The following is a 24,447-nucleotide window of genomic DNA, read 5'->3' on the forward strand; positions in this document are numbered from 1 at the left end:
AAAGACGTGCATAACTACGAGGAGAAGTTAAGAAAGAAGATGGAACAAAGGAAGAAAGTCAGCGAAGAAAGAAGAGTCGAACAATTGATGGTATTTACGATAGAGTCTAGCAAAGAACTGAGAGGATGAGGAGGAAACCAATGAAGAAAAAATTCATATCGAGGAAGATAATAATGCAATTCCAGAGGAAGGAGTCCAGGTCAATCAAAAACAAGGTGGAAAGACCAAGAAGGGGAAGGTTTCTGAAGGAAATGAAATGACAAAGAATAAAAAGGAAACTCCCACGACAAAGGAGAAACAAATTCCACGAGAAGGAAGGAAGATGAACCGGTCAAGAGGCAAAAGGGCACAAGGACAAGAGGCCGAGGAAAGAGTTGAAATACAAAATTCACAGAATAAATTGAAAGAAAGTCGCGAAGACGAGGAGATGGCCCGGTTAAAGGAAGAACTTTATCAAGAGAGGCGAAGAAAAGAGGATCTGGTCAGGGAACGAATAAGATTAGAAAGGGAAACTGAGAAGTTGATCATCAGAAATAATCATTTGAAAAGAAAGCAGGCAGATAGTAATATGCAGGAGGAGAGATATGCTATGGGAGAAGCACGAACTAAAGAAAGAAATTATACGCGAAAACGAGAAGGCTTGGGACGAGGTGAGCAAAAGGAGCGAGAAGACTTGAAGAAGGCCTTAGGAAGCGGCATAAGAGAATTCAGGGAAATGGAGTATCGAATGCAACAATGAATAGCAGTTACTCGAGGAAGAAAAAATATCCCCAAACAAAGGAGAGAAAGTGATTTGCAAATGGTAAACAAATTCTCAAGGAATGAACCGTGCAAGCCAGAAATAGCAGCGCTTTTCTCGTTAAGGCAAAAGGAGCATGAGAGCTTGCGAAGTCTCGTCGCAAGATGGGAAGCAGTATGCAAAGAATTGAAGGGAAGAATCTATGAAGAGGAGTTGGTGCGATCATTCATCTATGCTTTATCAACCGGGCAACCGCTATTTTCCGCACTATTCAAGATAAGAAATGCAGTACGAATGAAGGAGTTGAAAAAATACCAACTCGAGCACATTCGTATGGAAGAAGAATAGGAAAGATACAATGAGATAAGATAAATGTATTCGCTTTATTTTGATGATAAAAATGAAACGATCGATGTACTCAATTTTCAAGAGCATAGCAATAAAGATTTGATGAAACATTGACAAAATAAATATTCGCAGAGTAACCAAAGACAGTAAGACCTCAATATTATGTGGAAAATAATAAGTATGAAATAAAAAGTTTCTAGGGAAACTTAAAACCTTCGCCTAAGAGGGCTGGGAACCTACGGCATGCACCCTAGTTCGCATGAAAATGCAAGAGGAAAAGACCTAACACATGTCGTGGACAACTCTCAGGCAGAAAGATAGGGGCAATGATAAGACCTATCCGCTGAGGGTCCCTTTTATGATGGCCTTCGGTAAGGGGCGCAGAAATATTGCCAAGGCGCCGACGTATTCGGTTGAGCTGCGGGTGCCTGGGACGTCTGGAGCGTTACCGTCCATGTCCGTCTGGCAAGTCTTGGCTACGATGCACTTGATCCCAAAGAAACCCCACTTAGGGAGTGACTTCGTAACTCCGAGCCTTATCGGCGAAGAGGAGAAGAAGTCACGAAAATAACTGAATGTCGTAATAACCGGATGGGAGGAGACCAATATGCATGTTAGGGTTAACCTCCTTGAAGGGGCACTCAGGGGGAATATAAAGGGATGACACCCTCCAGATTAGGGAGTTGTGTGACCAAAAAAGACGGCAATGTCATGGGACTGCTATTCATGGGAATAGATAGGCCTGTCATATTGTTGCAGAAATAAAACTTATCAAAAATGTTAAGGCGAGGTTGATGGATTGCTATTCGCAAAAATATCAAGCGCCTGAGACTTCGCCGAAGTAATACCCTTAAAAACAGGGTGAGGCGCAATAAGACCTTAATTAGGAGGCGCAATAAGACCGTATAAGCAAGAAATAGGCACAGCTACTAAAACAACAAAGTTATAAAAAGCATTCTCAGAACCATCTCGTCTCGATTGGATAATGCCAACAAGAACAAGAGGCAAGTATATACTTTTATATTTTTTGTTCTTTTGGCATTATCCGCACGAAACTGCAAAGCGCTTAAGATACAATCTAAGGCTACAGGATAGGGAAAGAAAGAACCTGAAGCAAAAAACTAAGACCGGGCGCATACTTTAGCAACCAGTGCTCCTCACTCTTTTAAATTAGCATTCTCAACCTCGCCGAAAAGAAAAAAGGCAGTAGGGATAAGTGAAGAAAGAAAGCCGGAACTGAGGGTGATTTGAAAGGTGAATGCAGAAATGAAGATGAAAACTCGTAAAAGAATAAAAGGCAAGTATATACTTAAAGGCTTCACTATTCTTTTGAGAGTTTCCATGGTCAGTATATACTTGAGGCAAATGGCGGAAATCAAATAAACACACGCTTGATAAAACGAAATCATAATATCATGAAATGTGATGATTCCCAAAATAAAGTGTTTTCCCCCAAGCTTGGGAGCGCCCATAAAAAAATTATTAGTTATAAAACACTGATCTGAGACGAGAGAAGACAAAACTAAAACTGCTAATGAGGAATGGCACTATCGATGATGGTTGACTCAGGGATCTCGTCACCTGCCCCGGTAATGCTAGTAGAATCTCCTTTGGACCCCTCGTTTTCCTTCACGGTGTCAACTTTTGGTTCCTCGTCGTCATCAAGAGACACTTCCTCGTTGGTAGGATCAGCAGCTTCATCCTGAGGCTTCTCATCAGCAGAAAAAATCTCCAAAGGAATAGAAGGAGGAGGAATGCCATGCTCAGCGCAATAGTCATTGAAGAGTGGAACCAAATAGCTCTGAGTATTCTTGCGGGCCGTCTTGGCTACTTTCTTGGAAGAATCGATGATCTCGTCCATATTACCATTTAGACTCTCAATCTCCTCCTTAAGACGAGACACGTCACCACGAGATTCATCTCTCTCCCTGGTGATACGAAGGACCTGACTCTTATGACGCTCATCTGATTCTGCGAAGATAAGAGAAACTACATTAGAAACAAGGAAGTAAGACGGGTTAAACAAAGATAATAATACACCTAAAAACTACCTTCCGCCTGAAGGATAGTAGTATTTAAAGTACTCTAAACATCAGTTTTCGACGAGAGTTCCACCTTTTTCTTCAAACAATCAACCTCCTCGTTTAGACCATCCGCAGTGTTCCGAGACCTACGAAGAGTAGCTGCGAGCTCGGTTTTGCTTTTGATCACTCGATCGTAATCTTCCTCCAGTTTCTTATAGTTGACTATCGACGAAGAATGGAGGCTCCGCGAGGTAGTAAGAGAATTAGAGACCCGTTGAAGCTCTGACTTAAGGCGCAGGTTGTCATTGTGGAGATGGAGGTTAAGTTCCTCGTTACAGGAGAATTCAACTGAAAAACGGTCCACTTGCAAGCAAAGGGTCTCGGCTTTTTCATCAAGGATGGAGTTCTCAGAAACATAAATATCATTTTGAGTTGTAAGGTTCACTATCTCAGCGCGAATATCTTCCAGCGAGGAGGAAGCTTCGCCGACGCTCATTTGACGTTGCATGCATCAAGCTTGACGAAGCATAAAATAAGAAAATAATGGAAGAAAAGGAAAGAACAATAGAGGGACGTGCAAGAAAAAAGAACTTACTCAAAAGCTTCTCTATCTTTTGGCCTTGCTTGCGGGAATGATCTTTTTATTTCTGAAGGTCCTCCGATAAAGCTTTGATTTTAGCTTCATCCTTCCTAGCCATCTCGCGAACAAGCCGAATTTCCACGAGGGTGGCCATGTGACGGTAGACTTCCTGCGAATAAAACTTGAACTTGGAAAATAGATCTCGGAGCCGAAAAGAAAAAATGGCAGAAAAGGCACCAAGAAATCACCTGGTTCATCAAGGCAGAGTGTTTCTGGAGAGACAGATTCATTGAAGCACTCAAAAGCGCAGACGAGTCTTTGGAGAGAAAGTCGTCAGAAACAAAGGCGGACAAAGACTCAAAATCACGAGATCTCATAGCCGGATCTTCTTGAGCCTTGTGGTAGATACCTCGAAGGAATTGCATGTCAGGGTCGAAGAGAGGATTTGACATTGAAGGCCGGACAGGTTGCTTTCCCTTCTCTCCAGAGGGAGGTACCTCCGGTTAACTCTTAGGACGTTCAACTCCTGGATGAACGGGGTAATCAGCGACCTTGGAACGGGTAACATAATCAGCTTCTTTCGGAGGAGCATGAGCACTAACTGAAGGGGATTGTTGCGTAGTGCGAACGGGACGACCAAGGAGAGTGGAGGGCTGTATTGCAGCTAAGGCATCCACATCCAGGGTCTTTCGCGTCCTCTTGGATGCGCCAGACGGAGGAGCACTCGTCTGCGAAGTCAAAAGTTAAAAACAAAAAAGGCTAAAATTTATAAATAAAAGGCGATAAGGATGGTACCTGAGAAGAAGGAGGAGGAGTGGGGTGAGAACGTTTCTTGTGACCCTTGGGTACCCCAGAAGTGGGTAGTTCGCCCTGCGAAGAGGCATGACGTCAGGATAGACAATTATCACAAAATATCTAACAACAGACGAAATTTGTACGTGTTCAGAGGGAGTCTTCTTAGCAACCACTTTCTTCTCCTGTCGCGCCTTGACAAGTCCAGCAGCAGGCATCACATACTAAAACGAATTGAGAAACATGAGTACAATTGATGGTTCTAAATGATACAAATCGCAGTAGGAAAAATCATACATCGCTAGGAACAGTCCAGCGAAGTCTCCAGGGATCACATTCCGCGAGGTAACAATGTCTGGGAAGGGGACCATTGCGAGGAAAGCCCTTTTCTTCGTAAATTCAGACGAAGGGACCGCCAACTACTAAGGGAAACCTCTCACAGTCATCAACAGAGAGACGAAGTTGGGAATCCACATCCAGTAGAAGCTCCTTAATGGGGGGAAAAACCACCTTCCTAACAAGCTCAAGACCCCACTCCTGATGCTCCCTGGTGCTTGTAAACACAGTTGAATAATTTTCCATGAAAGAGTCTACGTTGAAATCCAAGGAATCAAATTCTTCCGCTGAAGAAGGGATTTTTGAGATACCATCTCGAGAACGGACTTTGAACTCGTTGGCGATCCGAATCGCATTACCAGTAAGCTGGAAAACCCCGCACTGCAGCCTACCGATAATCTCCAAGAAAATGGGGTTTGAAGGATCATACAAAGGGAAAGATAGTCCCTCTCTCAACTGACCTAGAGAGATTATCACCTTATCAGCAGACCAAGTGTCCGAACCAAGCCACTGGTAGTTCAGTTCCATCTCTTGGGTAGCAAGAACAGCGAGATCTGGGGAAGAATCAACAGCTGGAGTTAAGGTTAAACCTAACTCCTGGAGCTCGGCTTGAAATTCCTCGAGAGTTTTAAGTGAAGAAGATGCAGAAACACCTTTAGGAGACATGGTGATGAAGAAAGTAGAGGATTTCGGGAAAATAAGGTAAAACTAAGAGCAGAGATCAAACAAGAAAAGACCAGAGATTGGAAGAGGCAGAAAAGAAACTCAAGTAAGGGTGAAGAAGTGTGTTTATAGCAAGGAGAAGGGACCGGTAAAACCGGAAAACGACATGATCGAAGTAAAGGTGACCGGTGACGGACGGTTACCCAGGGAACGTGGCCACGTGGAATTATGCGTATGGAGAACGTGACGGTTAAGGAAACTGAAACGGTTCTTATTCCATCCTCGCAGCAACTTGGACAGAATAAGAAAAGCCAAAATGTAGGTACACGAAATAGGATTTCCACGTGTCATACCAAGTAAGGTAAGGAAATCCTACTCAAAGATCCCTGTCAGTGACCTGTCAAATCAGTCAACATCAGAAAGCGAAATACAAATCCAAAGCGCGAGATAACTCTCCACCCCGAATAAAGTAGAAGGACCATCAAGATACTAAGGCGTAGCCACGAAAATATTACTTGGCGAAGAAGATAAACCGCGAAGTAGGAGCAGTAGGGCGCAAGAAAAAGGACAGGTGTCCCGACAAGACCACGTGAAGTCAGCGAAAGGTGGGGAAAAACTTTATGGAATATGCTCCGGGCGAAGCATAAAGTAACCTCGGCGAGATGATATGAGCTGTATGCCACTAAGGTTGCTTAGGCCTATAAATAGAGACCTTTGGACAATGTAAGGGAGAGATCTTTCAGAGGGGAGATGTCTAGAATAGGAGAGAAAAGAGTTAGGGTTTCCTTGTAATTCATAGATTTGGAAAGGAATTAGGAATTCCTAGAACCACGAATGTAACTTGTATTTCGCTTGACATTAATAAATAAATTTAAGTTCTTGTGTTATCATGTCTTAGACCTTATTCACTTTCCATTTGGGTGTGTTGCTGGATCTCCAGTAAGCACAAAACACTCAGCTTCTGATAATACATCTGGACTGTAAGGAGGAATCGTACCCTGTACCACAGATGGAACATTTTGGCTACGCGTGGTGACCATAATTCTGCTACCAACAGCCCCGACGTCGAGAACAGTCTTAAGTTTATCCCATTCCATGGGATCTTCACTCCACAAATCATCAAGTACCAGCAAATAAAGTTTGTTGTCCAATTCCTTCTTCACTATCTTTACTAATACATCAGTGTTTGAGAAATCTGGACATTTAGAACTAGTAATAGACTCCAGAATTTTTTGTAAGATTTTGAAGATATTGAAGTCATCAGACACACAAATCCACATTTTTGAAAAATGTATCATGTATGCGTCAAGTCAAGGTATTGAATAATTGGTGACTTTTTAAGCTGATCAGTTTCTTCAGGGCAAAAGAAGGATACGGTAGTCGATAAGAAACAAAATTCATTTTCAGAATACGTTTAGTCAAAGATTAAATGAAGTGGTTGAGAGGATAAAATGCACTTACGAAACACATATTTATCCACCTTGGAGAGTTAATCATGTTCCCATGAAGACAATTTGACAGTGAATCTTAATACCGGAGAGAATTGAGTTTTATCATCAGAAAGATAGAGATGCAGACATATTAAAACTCTCGATGATGGATTCCTGTATAGCAAGCGGGTTGTCTATTCTTTAGCTAGTCAATCAGTGGTCTTATTACACCGGATATATACCAGAAATTAAGTACCACTAACTCTATGGGATCACATACACGAGTTTGAAAGAGTTACATAACTAACTTAACCATGATGCGTTTAGCTACATTGACTGTTCCCTGCCAAGAAATACATATTTTTTAGTATTTATTACGAGTGTTGAAGATAAGCAAAAGCTGTCGATTGAAGGTCGACTTGATTAGTTTCTTGGAAAGTCCAATTCCTTGAATTCATTTGCAGGTCCTCGAGATATAGAGAAGCCATTGCGGCGTGTTGGTGAAGTTCATCATATGAGTATTGCTCATCAAAACTTGAACTAGTCATAAACTGATGAATAGTTTCTTCAGGTGGTGTAAAAGATTCAGGATCATCATATTCTTGACTCGCTTGGTTACTTGGTGAATTTTCCATATTCACTACTCCATTTTCATAATAGAAAATGTTTTCATCATCTGTGGTAGCAGTACTATTACTATCATTCATGGAAGTATTGCTTTGATATAACTGTTCCGATGATATCTTCGATTCGTTTAACTGCATATATAAAGCTTCAATACCTGGTGGATATGTAGTAGGAAAATCTCCATAGAACAATTTGTTGTGATTATCGTGTTGATGAATATGATCATTTGTTGAAGTAGTTATGTTTCCTCCATTACCAAAACAATGGGCTGCTTGTTGTGCTTTGAGTGTCGTTAATTGTTCTTGCAAGCTCACAACCTAAAACACCAAAGGAAAAATGCATCATAAGAAAACGTACAATAAAAGGACAATTCAGTTAGATTTCTTAAAAATGTATTCTTAAAAATGAAGAATGTTTATGTATATGTATTATACCTGTTGTTGGAGAGCAAAGATGTGAGAAACACATCCATACACAGGATCTTGGATTCTAGCTTGAGCTTCGTAGGAAATTGTAACAGCAGCTTCACAGCGGCCACCCAGCGGAAGATGAGTGAGAAGCTTCGAAACATTGCTTGCACCGAAAACTTTGTGAATTGCAGCGAAATGTGTAGCTCCTTGTTCATGACAAAAGTAAGGAGCAAAAACACAACCCCTTACACATTTTCTTCTCAAAAATTTGCAAGCTCCACAAGGAGAACCAAATCCTGTCATTCTTGTTTTATGAAATGTGAAGAAAGAAGTAGTCCTTTTTAGTGTTATACTGTACTCTATACTTTGGTTTGGAGGTATGCTTAGGCTGAGAATTTCTTTTGTTGGTAATTAGCTAGCTTGATGAGGGGAAAATACCATGAGAACCTATGTGTGTATATATAGTATAGGTACAGGTAGAGTTGATCATTGTTTAATGCATAATTAATAAGTTAGGTTCCCTTAATGGGTTACATGTTTGATTAAGTTATGTAAAGGTCCTTATTGATTAATTTACGTCATAATCCTTATAAGTTAAAACTAATGAAATTTTCTGAAGAGACTGAACAAAAAAAATCCTGAAAGTTAAAATCACTATAATTTCTTAAGAGGCTCAAATTTACTTAGTCTGAAACTGAATGAAACAAAAGAGCATGACACTATCAGTAATGGAAGTACAAACTTCCACGACCATTGAGATAAAAGGAGAGAAGAACACAGGAGGTAGAAATTTAAAGAATCCAAAGATCACGGTTGAGTTTAAAGCGTTTGTTAACATAGAAAATAATTAGGGTTGATTAATGGAACTTTAAAATTTAAGAATTGTTGATACCACCAAGCTTATTTATTTCTAATTGGAACATTAAGTTATTTGGTCTAACCCATAATTAGGTCAGTAGTTACAACTATATTCTATGATTTTTCTGGTAATTCGAATTTTGTTATTAATAAATTTTGGAATTTTTTTTTTTGTAAGTTAATTTTCGAAAAAAAACTTATGGATCGGAGTTTAATATGTACATTCGTCAAGCTCTCAAGTAGAGTGCGTGATCATGACATACAACCCGGATAACTATGTGCCGGTAACCGAGGTAAGCCACATGCATGCTTCAAGAAATGTGATTCCCCGATAATATGCTTTCGAAGTAGTGTTAATCAGGATATAAGATTTTGCAACTGGTGATTGTTTTGCAAGCTATATTGGATTCTTAAGCAGTAGGTACTAACTAGCTAGGAAGTTCAGCTCGCCAATTTGTATTCTTAGAAAGATTTCCAGTAATTAAGGACAACCATGCATGCTTTAATTGGGGAAATTAAATTAATTTCCCAGTACATATGTACTTGTTCGCCATTATGATATACCATCATGTCCTTATTTGCTAGTAGATAGAAGTGATCGATCCACTAGCTAGTATTAGGGCAAAGCTATAGGTGAGTTCACTTTATGGGGATCTCTGAGTACTGAGTTTCAAAAATAATGACATTATGGGGATCACTAAATAATTTAATCTCGATCATCATCACTAATTCACCAAACTATTTCTAGTGGGAATATCTTTTAAGAGTTTTTTTTTCCCATTAAACCCGCCTGACAAGAAACTAACTGGCGATTTCGAAGTGATGTAGACCTGAACTCTAACTGAACTCAAACTAAAGTCGTCATGCCTTATTCTATTAATATGCATTCATTCTGACTTTATCATGGAGTTTTCATTCTTTCTTTGATTAACCATGCCTTGCACATCATAATTTTCACATAACTCAAAATTACTTGGTTATAACTTTGAAATTTTACGAACTTCAAAATTTTACTAAATCAGGGAAATGGAAATCTTAATTTCAAATTTCTACTCAGTTCTAATTATAGTGAGACAGGGTGAGTATTTTTGCAACCTTCAAAACGTACCTTATCTCTTGGTAAAATTGAAACTTGAGATTCTAATTAATTTAGGAGCTCGAAACGGATCAATTCGTTGGACTTGTTTCAACTGTATGTTAATATAGCATCATTAAACTATGTACTTGCTAAAATGAGTTGTTCATTTTATGCCGTAATATGGGTTCGTGATAAATTAGAGTAAAATAATTAATGATTAAAATATGAAGAAAACTGAGTTCAGAGTTCAGCTTGAGTTCAGCTGAGTTCAGAGTTATGGCCTGTAAAGCTGTTGCACTGGAATGAATTAACTACAGCCCGCACGGATGTGTTTTAGTTCATAGCTTATTAAAATTTCAGACATACATGGAAGAAAAAGAAGCATATAGGTAACCGGCAACTAATTAATTAATTAAGCTGCAGCCTTCATACCATATGTCTGCCAAAAATAGAATACTGAAGATTGGTTAATGTTAATTTTTCTTTCCACGCAGAAGCCAAAACGTACAACATGTTAGTTTAAAGACGAAGTGTGATAAATTAGATTTTACATTCCGTAGTTTGGTTTCCACAATTAGACATCTCATTTCAGTATACATAGTAAGGTACTCTCATATCATCAGTTTAACCAAGTGATGATGATTGTATGATGTACGTAGTGATACTCCTCGACAGTACAGATAAAATGTAAGGAGGAGCCTATCAATGGTGAACTAACTAATGGTTTAAAAAATTGATCAAATAATTATTTTACAAAATTAGCAAGAATGAAGAGAGTATGAAACTAGTGGAACAAAGTATGTAAACCAAGTTCCGGTACAGAAGTTAAAGTGTATGGATGAGTTCAGACAGTTCCTTGAGTTCAGGATGAGATCGAAGTAAAAGCGTGCACACGGTCAGGTAAAAAGATTATCATATGTACGTACATGGAAGAAAAGGAAAACAAATGTAAGTACAGTAATTAATATTTTTTGAACTTGCACGGGTTACCACCTGCGAATACCACCACGATTATCTCCATGTGCTTGTCAATGGTGATTTGTAAATTTTATATCTCTTAGTCCATCCTAAATTAAATTAATTACTACTAATAAGTCCATCCACTGTTATCATTTGGTAGATATCCAAATTTGTGTAGAACATCATCTTGCTTCAAAAAAAAATCATCTTGGTTTCCTTTTTCTATCTTTACCTCCTTTATTTAGCTCCCTTATTTGATTAAGGGACAACTAATTGCTGGACCCATAAGGAGTGAAAAAGGCCCAACAATCTCCCCCTCATGACTTATGACGAGGTACCGGTCACCACCACATCTGTACATGCTTGTACTTTGGTCAGTGATGGAACTAGACTTAGATTATGGGGAGGGCTTGACTCTTTTCTTGGGATGGTTTAAGGGTAAAATTTAGAACCATTTTTTGGGGACCATGGATTTTTTTGTGGGGACCATGATTCTATTTTAGGCAAGACATTATAAGTAATCCTAAGTCACCCCTTATCTAAATATTTTTCTTAATACCAAACTTACCCTCCTTAATTAAATGTGTTAGTTTAATGATTAATTAGTTATTAGTTAATGATTAGTGATTAGTATGATTAGTATTGATTAGTTACCATTAAGAAGTTCTATTATAAAAAATTGAAAATTTTCTTTGCGAGAAATTCTAAATTTTTTTGCCATTAAGTTCAGTTACCCAAATTTATGACCAAAAATGAACTTAATGATTAGTATGATTAGTAATGATTAGTTACCAGTAAGAAGCTCGGTTATGAAAATTGAAATGTTTCCTTGCGATCAAACCGAACTCTTTATTTGGTGTGACCATTAAATAGTTCGGTTATAAAAAATTTTAAAACTTTTTACGATCAAACCTAATTTAAAGTTCGGTTAAGAAACATTTTTTGCGACGTAACCGAACTAAAGTTCGGTTGGGAAATCTTTTTTGCAACTAACTGAACTATTAGGGTTCGGTTGGAAAATGTTTTTTGCTACTAACCGAACTAAGGTTCGGTTGGGAAATGTTTTTGCAACTAACCGAACTACTAGGTTTCGTTTGGGAAATGTTTTTTGCTACTAACCGAACTATTAGGGTTCGGTTGGGAAATGTTTTTTGCGACATAACCGAACTAAGGTTCGGTTGGGAATTTTTTTTTGCGAAATAGCCAAACTGTTCTTCATGTTCATCATTTCCATTAGGTTCGGTTAGTTCGACAAAGTTTTTCACATAATTCCTAGCCGAACTTCTCTCTGCAACTTCCATTTTCAACTCATTTTGATGGTTAATACTCATTTTTCAATCGAACGAGGAACTTCAAACAAAGAGAGAAGAAGAAGAGGATAATTTTTTTTTCAAAACTAAAAAATTTCGACTCCCCCCTATTTTTGTTTTTGATTTTGATTTTGGTTAATAGATTCATTTAGATTAGATATATATGATTAGATTTATATAGTTATTAGGTTAGTTTTGATTTAAATTAAAGTAAAGGGTAAATGTGTACTTACTTAACTTTAGGAGACCCCTTATAAATATAGGGAGGTTGGCCTAATAAGACCATGGTCCCCAAAAAAACCATGGTCCCTAGAAAATGATTCAAAATTTAACATACTATGGCCCAACTCAAAAAGAGTTATGATAAAAATGTCTTTTTGTCTTGTTGGGGCTGGCTTAAGCAAGGCCTAGTCCAAGGGTAGTTCCGCCCCCATCTTTAGCAGTGATTTTGCCATCATATTAGAATCGTTGTCATTTGTATGGATATTCTCAATTAACTCCTCTTGCTTATCAAATTTCATCAACTTCGCCTGGCTTATCTAACTCTTCTTTTCTCTCTCGTTGCGAAAAGAAAACATCTTCATCTCTCAATGGAGGTTACACTCTCTTCCCTTGTTCTCACAACCAGGAGAAGTGTATCTTCTTATTTTTGTTCCTTCAAAAAACAACTTTCTCCTTTCCGCCACGGATTTCTGAAACTGTCACACTTCACAATTTTTTCAATCTTTTTTCAGTTACGTTTCTTTTTCAATTGTGACTCTTATCTTCCTTGTTTTTTTATTGATTGAACCTACCTAGTTATTTGGTAAGGAATTGGGTATCCATCGTTCGCGGTATTAGCGGTGAGTGAGTAGAGAAAAAGGGCATATGCACCTTGAAGTTGTGTGAAATCCCAATTTGGGAGATATCGTTGTAACCCATTATTTGTCATACTGGAAGTTTTCCCATAATCGTTGGTTTTGTGTGATCGGTATTATTTTCTCCATATTTGGGTGTTGCGTATTATTGTTTTTTTGTAGGTTCCATATTGTGCATGGTGTTCCGGATCGGTAATTCCCCCAACATAGCCCGCTGTTAAGCGCTTCTCATAGATCTCGCAAAGCATTCTTTGTGCTCAACATGCATCTGTAACTCCATTGATTGATGCAAGCTCCTTTGAGCTCCCTTTGCATTGTCCCGCACAATAACAACCACAAAATGTTAGAGCTCCTTCGATCCCCTTGCATTATATATTCAGTTAAAGCTATATCGAAACAAGTGTCGAAATTAACTTTTAAGAAAAGCTACATGTCCAATTCTATTCAAGCTTTTTATACCGAGAAAAAAATTTAGAATAAATTTACTGACTGAAAAACTTTTGTGATTTCAAAAGAGTCTACTTATAATACTCAGATAACTAGAGAGAGCTTTGGCTCCAGGTTGATCTCTTAGACTAGATAGATATTTTAGAGACATTAGACAATTTCTGAGAAATCCGTGCTGCAAAAGTAGATAAACTACCATATTTCTGTACAGATAATGAGCCTTGCATGTCCTCAACTGGGCAAGTTTGTAAGCTGAACAGTTAAAAGTTCATGATAGGAAAACGGAAAAATGACATCAACTGAAATCACAGGACAGTCGCGATTAGATCACATATTTCTAAGACAAACTGCAGAAATCTGTTCGGAAAGTTTTTAGTTAATCATAAGGACCATATTGTTATTTTTGGATAGAGAAGATATCCATCAATTACGGAACCACATGGAGACAAACACAACCAATTTGTGTGGTGGTCGAGATCACAGCATTGGATGAATGAAAAGATGCTGCCAGAATGGGGTATTGAATAATTGGTCGAGACATTTAAGACTGATCCGTTAAGAAAAGGCTACCGTAATCGAAAGAATAAATTCTTCCAATTCACCATTACATATCAAATGGATTATGAAATCTATTAGAATGTGGAGTGGTGGATTTTGAAATTTATTAGAATGTGGAGTGATATGATGATCACATACATGAGTTTGAAACAGTCATACAACTTAGCTATGACGTCTTAAGCTACATTTACTGTTCCCTGCCAAGAAATACATTTTTACTTCATATTAAATTTATGAGTGTTGAAAATAAGCAAAAGCCATCGATTGAAGGTCGACTTGATTAGTGTCTTGGAATGTCCACTTCCTTGCATTCATTTGCATGCCATCAAGATAAGCCATTGCTGCATGTTGATGATGTTCATCGGATGAGTATTGCTCATCAAAACTTGCACTAGTCATAAACTGATGAACAATTCCTTCAGGTGACGTAAAAGATTCATGATCATGATATTCTTGACTCATTTGGTTACTTGGCGAATTTTCCATATTCACCACTCCATTTTCATGATAAAACATGTTTTCAGCATCAGCGGTAACAGTACTAGTACTATTACTATCATCCATAGAAGTATTGTTTTGATATAACTGTTCCGATAATACCTTCGATTCGTTTAGTTGCATATATAAAGCTTCGATATCTTGTGGATATGTAGTAGGAAAATCTCCGTAGAACGATTTGTTGTGCTTGTCATGTAGATGAACATGATCATTTGTTGAAGTAGTACTGTTTCCTCCATTAACGAAACCTTGGGAAGCTTGTTGTGTTCTAAGTGTCGTAATTTGTTCTTGTAAGCTCATAACCTATAACACCAAAGAGAAATATGCATCATCAGAAAATGTGCGAAAAATGACAACTCAATTAGGTTTCTCATATAATTAATATTCTTGAAAATAAAGAATGTACATGTACATGTTTATACCTGTTGTTGGAGAGCAAAGATGTGAGAAACACATCCATATACAGGATCTTGGATTCTTGCTTGAGCTTCATATGAAATTGTAACAGCAGCTTCACAACGGTCACCCAACGGAAGATGAGAGAGAAGCTTCGAAACATTGCTTGCGCCGAAAACTTTGTGAATTGCAGCGAAATGTATAGCTCCTTGTTCATGACAAAAGTAAGGAGCAAAAACACAACCCCTTGCACATTTTCTTCTCAAAAATTTGCAAGCTCCACATGGAGAACCAAATCCTGTCATTTTTGTTTTATGAAATAGCTCGATGAAGTGAAACTACCATGAAAAACTATGTATGTATAAATAGCATCGGTAAAGGTAGAGTTGATCACAGTATAATGAATACTTAATTAAGTTAGGTTCCCTTAATGGGTTACATGTTTGATTAAGTTATGTAAACGTCCTTATTTGATTAAATTAGGTTAGAATCCTTAAAACTAGTGGAATTAGTAACTATTCTGAAACTGAGTGAAACAAAAGAGCTCGACACAGTCAGTAATGGAAGTACAAATTTCCTAGATCATTGAGCCAAAAGGAGAGAACACGGGGTGTAGAATTTTAAAGAGTCCAAAGGTCACGGTTTGTCGAGCATTATCTTAGAAAATAATTGGGGTTGAGCAATCGAACTTAAAATTTAAAAACTGCGGATACCACTAAGCTAACTTCTAATTGGAACATTAAGTTCTTAGAATGATGACTAATCATGTAACCCCAATCTGTCCAAGAAGGGTGTCTAGTCACTGGGTACTATTAATACTACGTAATTAAGCTTATGTTGTTATTAAATTCTGGACAATTATCTTGGATTTGATGATAATTTCCTTGAGTAGCAATGTTCCTCTTGGCTAGAATATATATAAAACCATATAATATCTTTTGTGTTTACAACCTAAGTAAATGGAGATAATCTCCTAAAGGTAAATAAGGCAAGAGGATAATATAAAGTCTATTACACCCCCTTAGTCTGAGCGGGAGAGGAACAAACGCTAAGACTAAAACGAAAGCGAACAAATAGTTGTCGAGGAAGCCCCTTGGTAAAGATTTCAGCATATTGGTTCTCAGAGGGAACATGTAAGACTTGAATGGCACCAATACGAACTCGTTCACGAACAAAATGTATATCAATCTCCACATGTTTGGTGCGTTGATGTTGAACAGGATCTCCAGACATATATATCGCACTTACATTGTCACAGTAAACAATAGTAGCACGTTGTAGAGGTAGTCGGAGCTCTAGAAGAAGATTGCGAAGCCATCTTGTTTCAGCAACCGCATTTGCTACTCCCCCGTATTCAGCTTCAGCACTGGATCGAGAGACTGTGCCTTGACGCTTGGAGGACCAGGAGATGAGATTGTCACCAAGAAAGACACAAAAACCAGATGTCGGTCGTCGAGAATCAGGACAATCCGCCCAGTCAGCATCAGAGTATTCTGTTAAGCCAGAGATAGAGGAGACCGACATAAATAGTCTGTGGTTGATGGTGCCCTGAAGATAGCGAAGGATTCGCTTGAGGGCATGCATGTGAGGCTCACGGGGATCATGCATAAATAGACATACCTGCTGAACTGCGTATGAAATATCTGGCCGAGTAAAAGTGAGGTACTGAAGAGCACCCGCTAGGCTTCTGTATAGAGTGGGATCCAAAAGTGCCGGGCCAGAGGTAACACTGAGCTTGGAATTTTTGTCGACCGGAGTAGTCACTGGATTACATTTTGTCATGGAGGCACGCGCGATGATGTCTTGTCCATATAATGACTGAGAAAAAAATAATCCTGAGAAGGAACGAGTAACAGTGATGCCCAGAAAATGATGTAGTGGACCAAGGTCATACATAGCAAACTCTCTCTTCATCAAATCAATGAAGCGGCATAGGAGAGCATCAATAGAGGCAGTCAAAATAATGTCATCAACATATAAAAGTAAGTATGCCGTTTAGGATCCTGATTGATAAACAAAAAGTGAGGGATCACATACACTACCACGGAAACCACAACCTGTGATAAACTTGGCAAATCTCTGAAACCACGCCCGAGGAGCCTGCTTGAGACCATATAACGATCTGCGTAGTCGACATACGTAATCAGGGTGATCAGGATCAACAAATCCTGGAGGCTGATGCATATAAACTGTCTCGGTCAGATCACCATGGAGAAAAGCATTCTTAACATCTAGGTGATGGATTGGCCAAGAACGCGAAGTAGCAATAGTAAGAACAGTACGAATAGTAGCAGGTTTGACAACCGGACTAAACGTTTCAAAACAATCAACCCCAACCTGCTGAGATTTGCCATTAGCAACAAGACGAGCCTTGTGTCGCTGCAAAGATCCGTCATCATTATATTTGTGACGAAAAATCCACATGGAACGAATAACATGAGCATCACGAGGTCGTGGTACAAGTTCCCACGTATTAGTTTTCAACATAGCATTGTACTCATCTTTCATGGAAGCATTCCAATTTAAATCCCTAAGAGCATGCAAGTGAGAGCGAGGAATTGAAGAGATATGCCGTAAAGTTTGAACATGGAGATTGAGCCGGTGGATCGGTCGGTAAATACCACGGGAGGCTCGAGTAACAGAACGAGAAGGAGTTGTAGTGGGGGGGGGGGGGGGGGGATGTTGTAGTGGGAAGGACAGTATTAGGTGGCGAGGATGGAGAGTTTGTAGTGGGAAGGACAGTAGTAGGGACGGTAGTGGAGTTACGATCTGTAGCAGTAGGGGCAGAGGAGATGGTGGAGTCTGCAGCTGTGGAATTAGTGCAGAGAGGACCCGGAGAAACTGACTTAGAGAAGATATTGGACTGACGTAGGTACAGGGGTCTATTATGGGAAGGTGGGTGTGCATACATAGGAGCTGGTGGAACTGACGTACGTACAAGTGGAGGAAGTGGAACTGACATAGGCTGGGAGGTTGGAAGTGGAACTGACATAGATGTTCATACGTTGGTTGTCGTTGATAAAGAATAGACACGGGTGAGTGAAAATTAAGGACTTTGGTGGGTAGAAGATTATGTAGATAGACACCCATATGGAGAGAGTAAACCCAATATTTTGGAGGAACGGAAGCGTGAGACATAAGGGTACGGGTGATATCATTGATACGACGTATCATACGTTCGACCTTGCCATTTTGGGATGAAGTTTGGGGGCAAGAGAAACGAAAAACAAGACCATTATTACGAGAAAAAGTATGGAAGGAAGAGTTGTCAAATTCACGACCCATGTCACATTGAAAACATTTTATTTGTCGTTCAAATCGAGTTTGAATGAAAGAACGAAATTCCAAAATTTTGCTATAAACTTGGGACTTAAATTTCAAAGGGTAGACCCATAGATAGTTGGTAAAATCATCAAGAAATATAAGATAATATCGAAAACCGGTATCGATATGTAATGGAATGGTCCATAAATCGTATGTATGATATCAAAGGATGCAAAAGTAATGGAATTAGATTCATAAAATGGAAATCGAACATGTTTACTAACTTGACATGAATGACAAAGTTGAGAAGAATTATTCTTATTACAATGAATAAAATTATTTTTGCGTAAGACATCTAAAATTGCCTTGCCAGGGTGGCCAAGGCGGCTATGCCAAATATCTGGCGAAAAAGCAGCAAGGGAAATGGGAGAAGGCTGGGACGATTTTGTAGGTGGCACGGAAGAGTTGATGATAGGGTAGAGCTCCCCGGAACTATTGCACCGAAGGATAATCCTTCTCGAACTCAGATCTTTAACAGAAAAACCAGATGGATCAAACTCAACAGACACACGATTATTAGTGGTGAACTTACGAACATAAACTAAGTTTTTGATAATATCGGGAACAACAAGAGTAATTTTGAGTTGAAGGGTGCGAGAAGGGAGGTTTATGAGCTTGGTACCACTAGCAGTAACTGGAATGTCATTTCCATTGCCAACTAAGATAGACCGTACAATACTAGAATCGGTAACGTTATGTAAAGTACCCGAATCAGCAGTGAGATGCGAGGTAGCACCGGTATCCATGTAGAAAGTATCATCGGGTTGATGTAGATGCATAGAACTATATGCCTCAGCAATGTCCGTGAGCTTCAGCTGTTCCGTCGCCATTGATTTTAATGGTTTAGAAAAAATAGGATCGTAGAGGGGCTGATACCATCTTGGATTTGATGATAATTTCCTTGAGGAGCAATGTTCCTCTTGGCTAGAATATATATAAAACCATATAATATCTTTTGTGTTTACAATCCAAATAAATGGAGATAATTTCCTAAAGGTAAATAAGGTAAGAGGATAATATAAAGTCTATTAAATTATTTTTTTATAAGTTAATCTTCAAGAAAAACTTGGCCGTCGATGTTTAATGTGTGCAATCATGGCATAACTTGAGAAGGAAAGCCCAGTTGATTTTGCGCCAATAACCAAGGTATTAAAGAAGAAGATAAACAATAATGTTTGACGTGTTTCCAAAAGAAACGATAACTGCTAGTTGTAGGGATTTTATGTCTTTGGAGATGTCAGTTAATCACCAAACCACGCCTTCAAGAAGCATCAATGGTGGCAGGAATGCATCCATTCAAATTTCAAAGAAGTTTGAATTAGGTTACCAAAATAAAACCAAAAAATTCTGCGAGATGCATAGGTTTTGAAAATTTCCAACATAAGGAAGTTAATAACCTTGCCAATCTCTGCATTTTCACCCCTCTAAGATCGATCCTAGCTAACTCAGCCGATGTTATTTTTAGTGTTTCTTTAATTATAAACAGGTAATATGCATTCTTAGTAGATTTCCAGTAATTAAGTACACCCATGCTTTAATTGGTGGGAAATCAAATTATTTACCAAGTACATATGTACTTGTTCGCCACTTATGATATACCATCATGTATTCCCAAGCAGATAGAAGTGATCGATCCACTAGTTTTAGGGCAAAGCTATGTGTGAGTTTATGGGGATCTCTGAGTACTGAGTTTCAAAAATAATGACATTATGGGGATCACTAATTAATTTAATCTCGATCATCATCACTAATTCACCAAACTATTTCTAGTGGGGATATTATTTAAGAGTTTTCTTCCCATTAAACCCGCCTGACAAGAAATTAACTAGTGATTTCAAAATGAGTTAGAACTGAACTCTAACTGAACTCAAAGCAAAAGTTGTCATGCCTTATTTTATTATTAAGCGTTCATCCTGACTTTATCATGGAGGTTTCATTGTTTATTTGATTTACCATGCCATGCAGCCTCAAAAATTTCACACAACTCAAGTTACTTGGTTATAACTTTGAAAGTTTACAAACTTCAAAATTTTACTAAATCTGGGAAATGGAAATCTTAGTTTCCAATTTCGAATCAGGTCTAATTATGGTGAGACATGGTATGTATTTTTGCAACCTTCAAAAATGTACCTAAAATCAATAAATACTTCAGATTCTAATTAATTTAGGAGCTCGAAACCGATCGTTTCGATGAACTTGTTTTAACTGTATGTTATTATAGCACCATTGCACTACGTACATAATAAAATGAGTAGTTAATTTTATGCAGAAATATGGGTCTTAAACTGAGTTACAAATATGGGTTTGAGATATACTGAGAATTAGTATATAAAATAATTAATGATTAACATAAGAAAAATTAACTAATCATTTTCTAAAATGAAAACTGAGATCAGAATTCAGCTTGAGTTCAGCTTAGTTCAGAGTTATGTCCTGTAAAGCTGTGGCATATGAATGAATTAACTATCTCGCGCACGGCTGGGTTGCAAATTAAAATTTGTATCTTATATTAAATTTTAGGAAGTACCCTAGCTAGCTATGTCGAAGTAATTAAGGGTTTTAAAATTGATCAATTTAAATAATTATTTGAAAAATTAGCAAAAAATGAAGAGAGTATCAAAATTAGCAAAAAATGAAACAGAGTATATATAATAACGAATGATATGGATGAGTTGAGACAGTTCCTTGAGTTCAGGTTGAGTTCAGAATCAATCTCTTCTGTAAACCCGAAACTCAACAAAGCGTGCAAAAGGTCGGGTAAGAATATTAATATCATATTTACGTGCATGGAAGAAAAGGAAAACAAATGTAAGTTCAGTAATAATCAAGGACTTGCTTGCCGATATTGATATGAAAATGGAGTAATTGATATTTTAGAACTTGCACGGGTTACCGCCTGTTAATACCACCACGACTATGTTACATACATGTGCTTGCCAATATTGATATGTAAATTTTAGGCCTATATCTTTTAAGTCCATCATGAATTAAATGATTACTACTTTTAACTTTTTAATCGGGTTTTCATCAAAGATGATAATAATTAACAAAGAATCTCTTAAGAGGAAGGCTTCGCACAACAAAGGATTAAGAAATATTTTTGTTTTTATCAAATAATATTGTTGCCTCTATTTCTTATCTGCGTTGTTTTCGCAGGATTCCGATTGTGAGATGGGTGGAGGAAAAGGACTGAAACCTAAAAGAGTTCGCAAGCCCACATCTCTCAAATCAGATTTTTCCATTCCTGAATTTGGTGTCGCAGAGATCATTCCTCCATCTCCAATTCAAACAAATATTTTTTCTTCTCATGCGAATTGTCTCTGTTACTCTTGATGAAATTTTTCCTCCCGAAGAGAAAACTGTTACTAATCAAGGTCTACAGGGTACCTCCACTCCTGCTTCTTCATTTGCCCCAGATGTTATTCAAACTGTTTCAACCTTTGTGAATTCTCCATTGCCCATTAGCACCGATACCACTCATAGTAATTTGGACATTCCCAGTTCTGCGAATGCTACTACTTCCTCTCCTTCTATTTATGTTTCCCCTTCTTCATCTTCCTCTTTCTTATTAGAATCCCTTTCACTTGATAAGGAAGCTCTGAACAGTGTAAAGTTTGCTTCTCAAACTTTACTAGATATTATCAACTCTGCCCAGTCATTTACTAGTGATCCTCACAAAGTTCGCATATGTTCTGCTTTAAGTAAAACTTTTATGCGAATTTCCTTCTAATAAATCTACAAGAGAAGAAATCCATTCTCAAATCGATCCAAGTTTCCATACTGCTTTAGATGTCTTGGTAAGTACCTCTTGCATATGCTCTTTCGATTATAATATTCTTATTATCTGTCCTTACTTTCTTCTTCCTTAGAAATCTCATCGTCGAATGATTTTGGCTGAAGGACGTTTTAAATCTAGTTGTTCTCAATAAGAACTTTTACACAAGAACACCCTTTTAGAAAAAGAGATTAGTAGACTAAATGGAGAGTTCCAAGTTGCAATTCTTGATTCTGAAAGTCTTCGCAGCGAGAATCAGAAACTCAGAGGTGTTATCCCTTTTATTTATTTCTTTTCGTGTCATATTTCTTCGCTTATTTCCACCTTTTTTAAACTTTTCCATGAATTTATTAAGATTTAAACCAGAAGCGAATTCCAGAGATATTCACCTTTCAATTCCTCGCAGAAGATGCTTGTGCGAATAATGAGACATTGCATATTCAACTAGATCAATTAAATAACCAACATTCATATTCTCTTGACCAGATTAACAATCTAACCCATGAAAATAATCACCTTAATCAAGAGATTGGAGTATTAAATACCCAGATTTCTCATATGTCTAAATTGTTATATAGTGCTGATTTAAGACATCAATCCTTATCAGAAGAAAACTATACCCTTTCTTTGGAGAAACATTCTTTTCTAAAGAAAGAAGCAATGTTTTCGCATCAGTATTCAATTCTCCAGAAAGTAAATGATGATCTAGAACAAGCCATTTGTTCCCTAGAAGTTCAATACGAAGCATCACTTAAGGAATTAAGTACCCATAACGAGAAAATCATCCAAAGTAAAATAAAATTGACTGTGAAGATGAACCAACTTCAAGAAAAATATGATCAACTGAAGCATTCTCTTGATGACCTTAAGAAAAGAATAATTCCCTCTCTGCTGATAAAAACAAGATTCGATCTCGTCCTAATGGTTCTGTTGGTGACGATTTCGATAAAGCTATGGAAAGTATGAAGAATAACACTCTTGCCTTTTCTAAATTCTACAAAGGTAGTCAGCCTGAGTTGACTGCCTTAGATTTCTATACTTTTTATTTATTTCTTTGTACCTTTTGTTCTCAGATTATGATTCCATATTAACTTTTTGCAGAGTCCGAAAAGTTGAATCAAATCACTATATCTCAGTTGAGATCTGAGCTGGGTAAAATTCGCAAAAGATCGTGCAAACATGGAGATTGATGATACAAATCTTGAGGTTTCTCTTACTGCTTCTCGAGACCGTGCGCGAAGACGGTTCGCATATCTTCAAAATTTCGCAGAAATCAATGCCAGAAATATTGAGAAAGAAGTTATTCGCAAGGCTCATGTTAATGCTCAGACATTAGTTAATCAAATCCTTCTAAGCAACTCTCTTCCTACATTAACTGTTTCTCCTCTTAATATAAGCGAAGACGAGAGTATCCAGAACCGGATAGTGGCTATGAATTTGTAAGTGATGATGAGAAAGACCATGAAGATGATATTGATGCTTCTGTATCAGAGGATCAACCTGAGAAGAATAGATCTGGTAATGCTGATTATGTTGTTAGGGCTACTGTTGAAGTTAAGGACCAAAATCCAAGCCACAAGATTGATACTGAAAAGCCTTTATCTGAACAAGATGTTCCCTCCAGCAATGCTTAATCTTCATACTTCTTAATTATCTGAATTTCCTTCTTACATTTTGATACATTTTGAACTTGTTTCTTAATCAAGAGAGATAATATCTTTTACTTTAACTCCCCTACTTGCCTCTTATTATATGTTTTGTAAGAAACAAGTATATGAATTTTGTGGATCTTTATTATCCCTACAAAACAACATTAGTTTACATATATTTTTTTGTCATAAGGTCTTACGTTGCCTTTCTAAGTAAATGTATTATCTTGCCTTTATTTATCATTTATTTTTGTGCGACAAGATCGCAGGCGGTCGCTACACCTAAACGTAAGGACCCTTTGATCTTGTATTATCATGTCTTGTATTTTTTCCTCTTCAGGATATATTGATGCGACAATGTGATAGTCCTAAATACTCCCATGAGTAGAAGCCTATGACATTGCCGTCTTTTGACACAATTCAGCTCCCTAATGGAGGATGCGTCCTTATCTTCCCCCTGATTGCCCGTTCAAGAAATCTTAACTCTATCGGGATAAGGTTGGCTCCTCCCATCCAGTAATATAACAACCAGTTGTTTTCACAGTCTCTTATGCCTCCACCAATATGGCTTATGGTTACTAGACTACACCCTAAGTGGGGTATCTTCGGACCGAGTGCATCATAGTCAGGACTTGTCAAGAATGGCAAAGAAGGCTCCAACGCCCCCAGCATTCTTGACTCAACCGTGTACCTCGGTGCCCTGATCGAGTTTCTGCGCTCCTTAGGAGAGACTTTCTTACCTTAGTCTCTCAATATAAGGCAATGATCTTAGATTGAAAATTTAAGGC

At 37.9% G+C, this 24,447-nt stretch overlaps 4 protein-coding genes across 4 annotated transcripts; 1 reads left to right on the forward strand and 3 right to left on the reverse strand.

Moving 5' to 3' along the window:
* The first annotated feature begins 256 nt into the window (after positions 1–256).
* On the forward strand, positions 257–739 carry LOC113328323 (micronuclear linker histone polyprotein-like). Its single transcript, XM_026575438.1, has one exon. The coding sequence runs from the start codon at positions 257–259 to the stop codon at positions 737–739; it is 483 nt and encodes a 160-aa protein (XP_026431223.1).
* A 5,648-nt stretch (positions 740–6,387) lies between these two features.
* LOC113328324 (disease resistance protein RGA2-like) lies at positions 6,388–6,762 on the reverse strand. The gene has a single exon (XM_026575439.1). It carries the CDS (start codon positions 6,760–6,762, stop codon positions 6,388–6,390), a length of 375 nt encoding a protein of 124 aa, XP_026431224.1.
* Positions 6,763–7,286: 524 nt separating this feature from the next.
* Positions 7,287–8,252, reverse strand: LOC113328325 (LOB domain-containing protein 29-like). Its single transcript, XM_026575440.1, has 2 exons — positions 7,974–8,252; positions 7,287–7,856 (listed from the first exon to the last, which is right to left on the reverse strand). Exons 1-2 carry the CDS (start codon positions 8,250–8,252, stop codon positions 7,287–7,289), a joined length of 849 nt encoding a protein of 282 aa, XP_026431225.1.
* A 5,996-nt stretch (positions 8,253–14,248) lies between these two features.
* On the reverse strand, positions 14,249–15,216 carry LOC113328326 (LOB domain-containing protein 29-like). The gene is made up of 2 exons (XM_026575441.1): positions 14,938–15,216; positions 14,249–14,818 (listed from the first exon to the last, which is right to left on the reverse strand). The coding sequence occupies exons 1-2, from the start codon at positions 15,214–15,216 to the stop codon at positions 14,249–14,251; spliced, it is 849 nt and encodes a 282-aa protein (XP_026431226.1).
* Between the last annotated feature and the right edge of the window lie 9,231 nt (positions 15,217–24,447).

The sequence above is a fragment of the Papaver somniferum genome, unplaced genomic scaffold, assembly GCF_003573695.1.
Source record: "Papaver somniferum cultivar HN1 unplaced genomic scaffold, ASM357369v1 unplaced-scaffold_107, whole genome shotgun sequence".
In the NCBI taxonomy this organism is placed as follows: domain Eukaryota; kingdom Viridiplantae; phylum Streptophyta; class Magnoliopsida; order Ranunculales; family Papaveraceae; genus Papaver; species Papaver somniferum.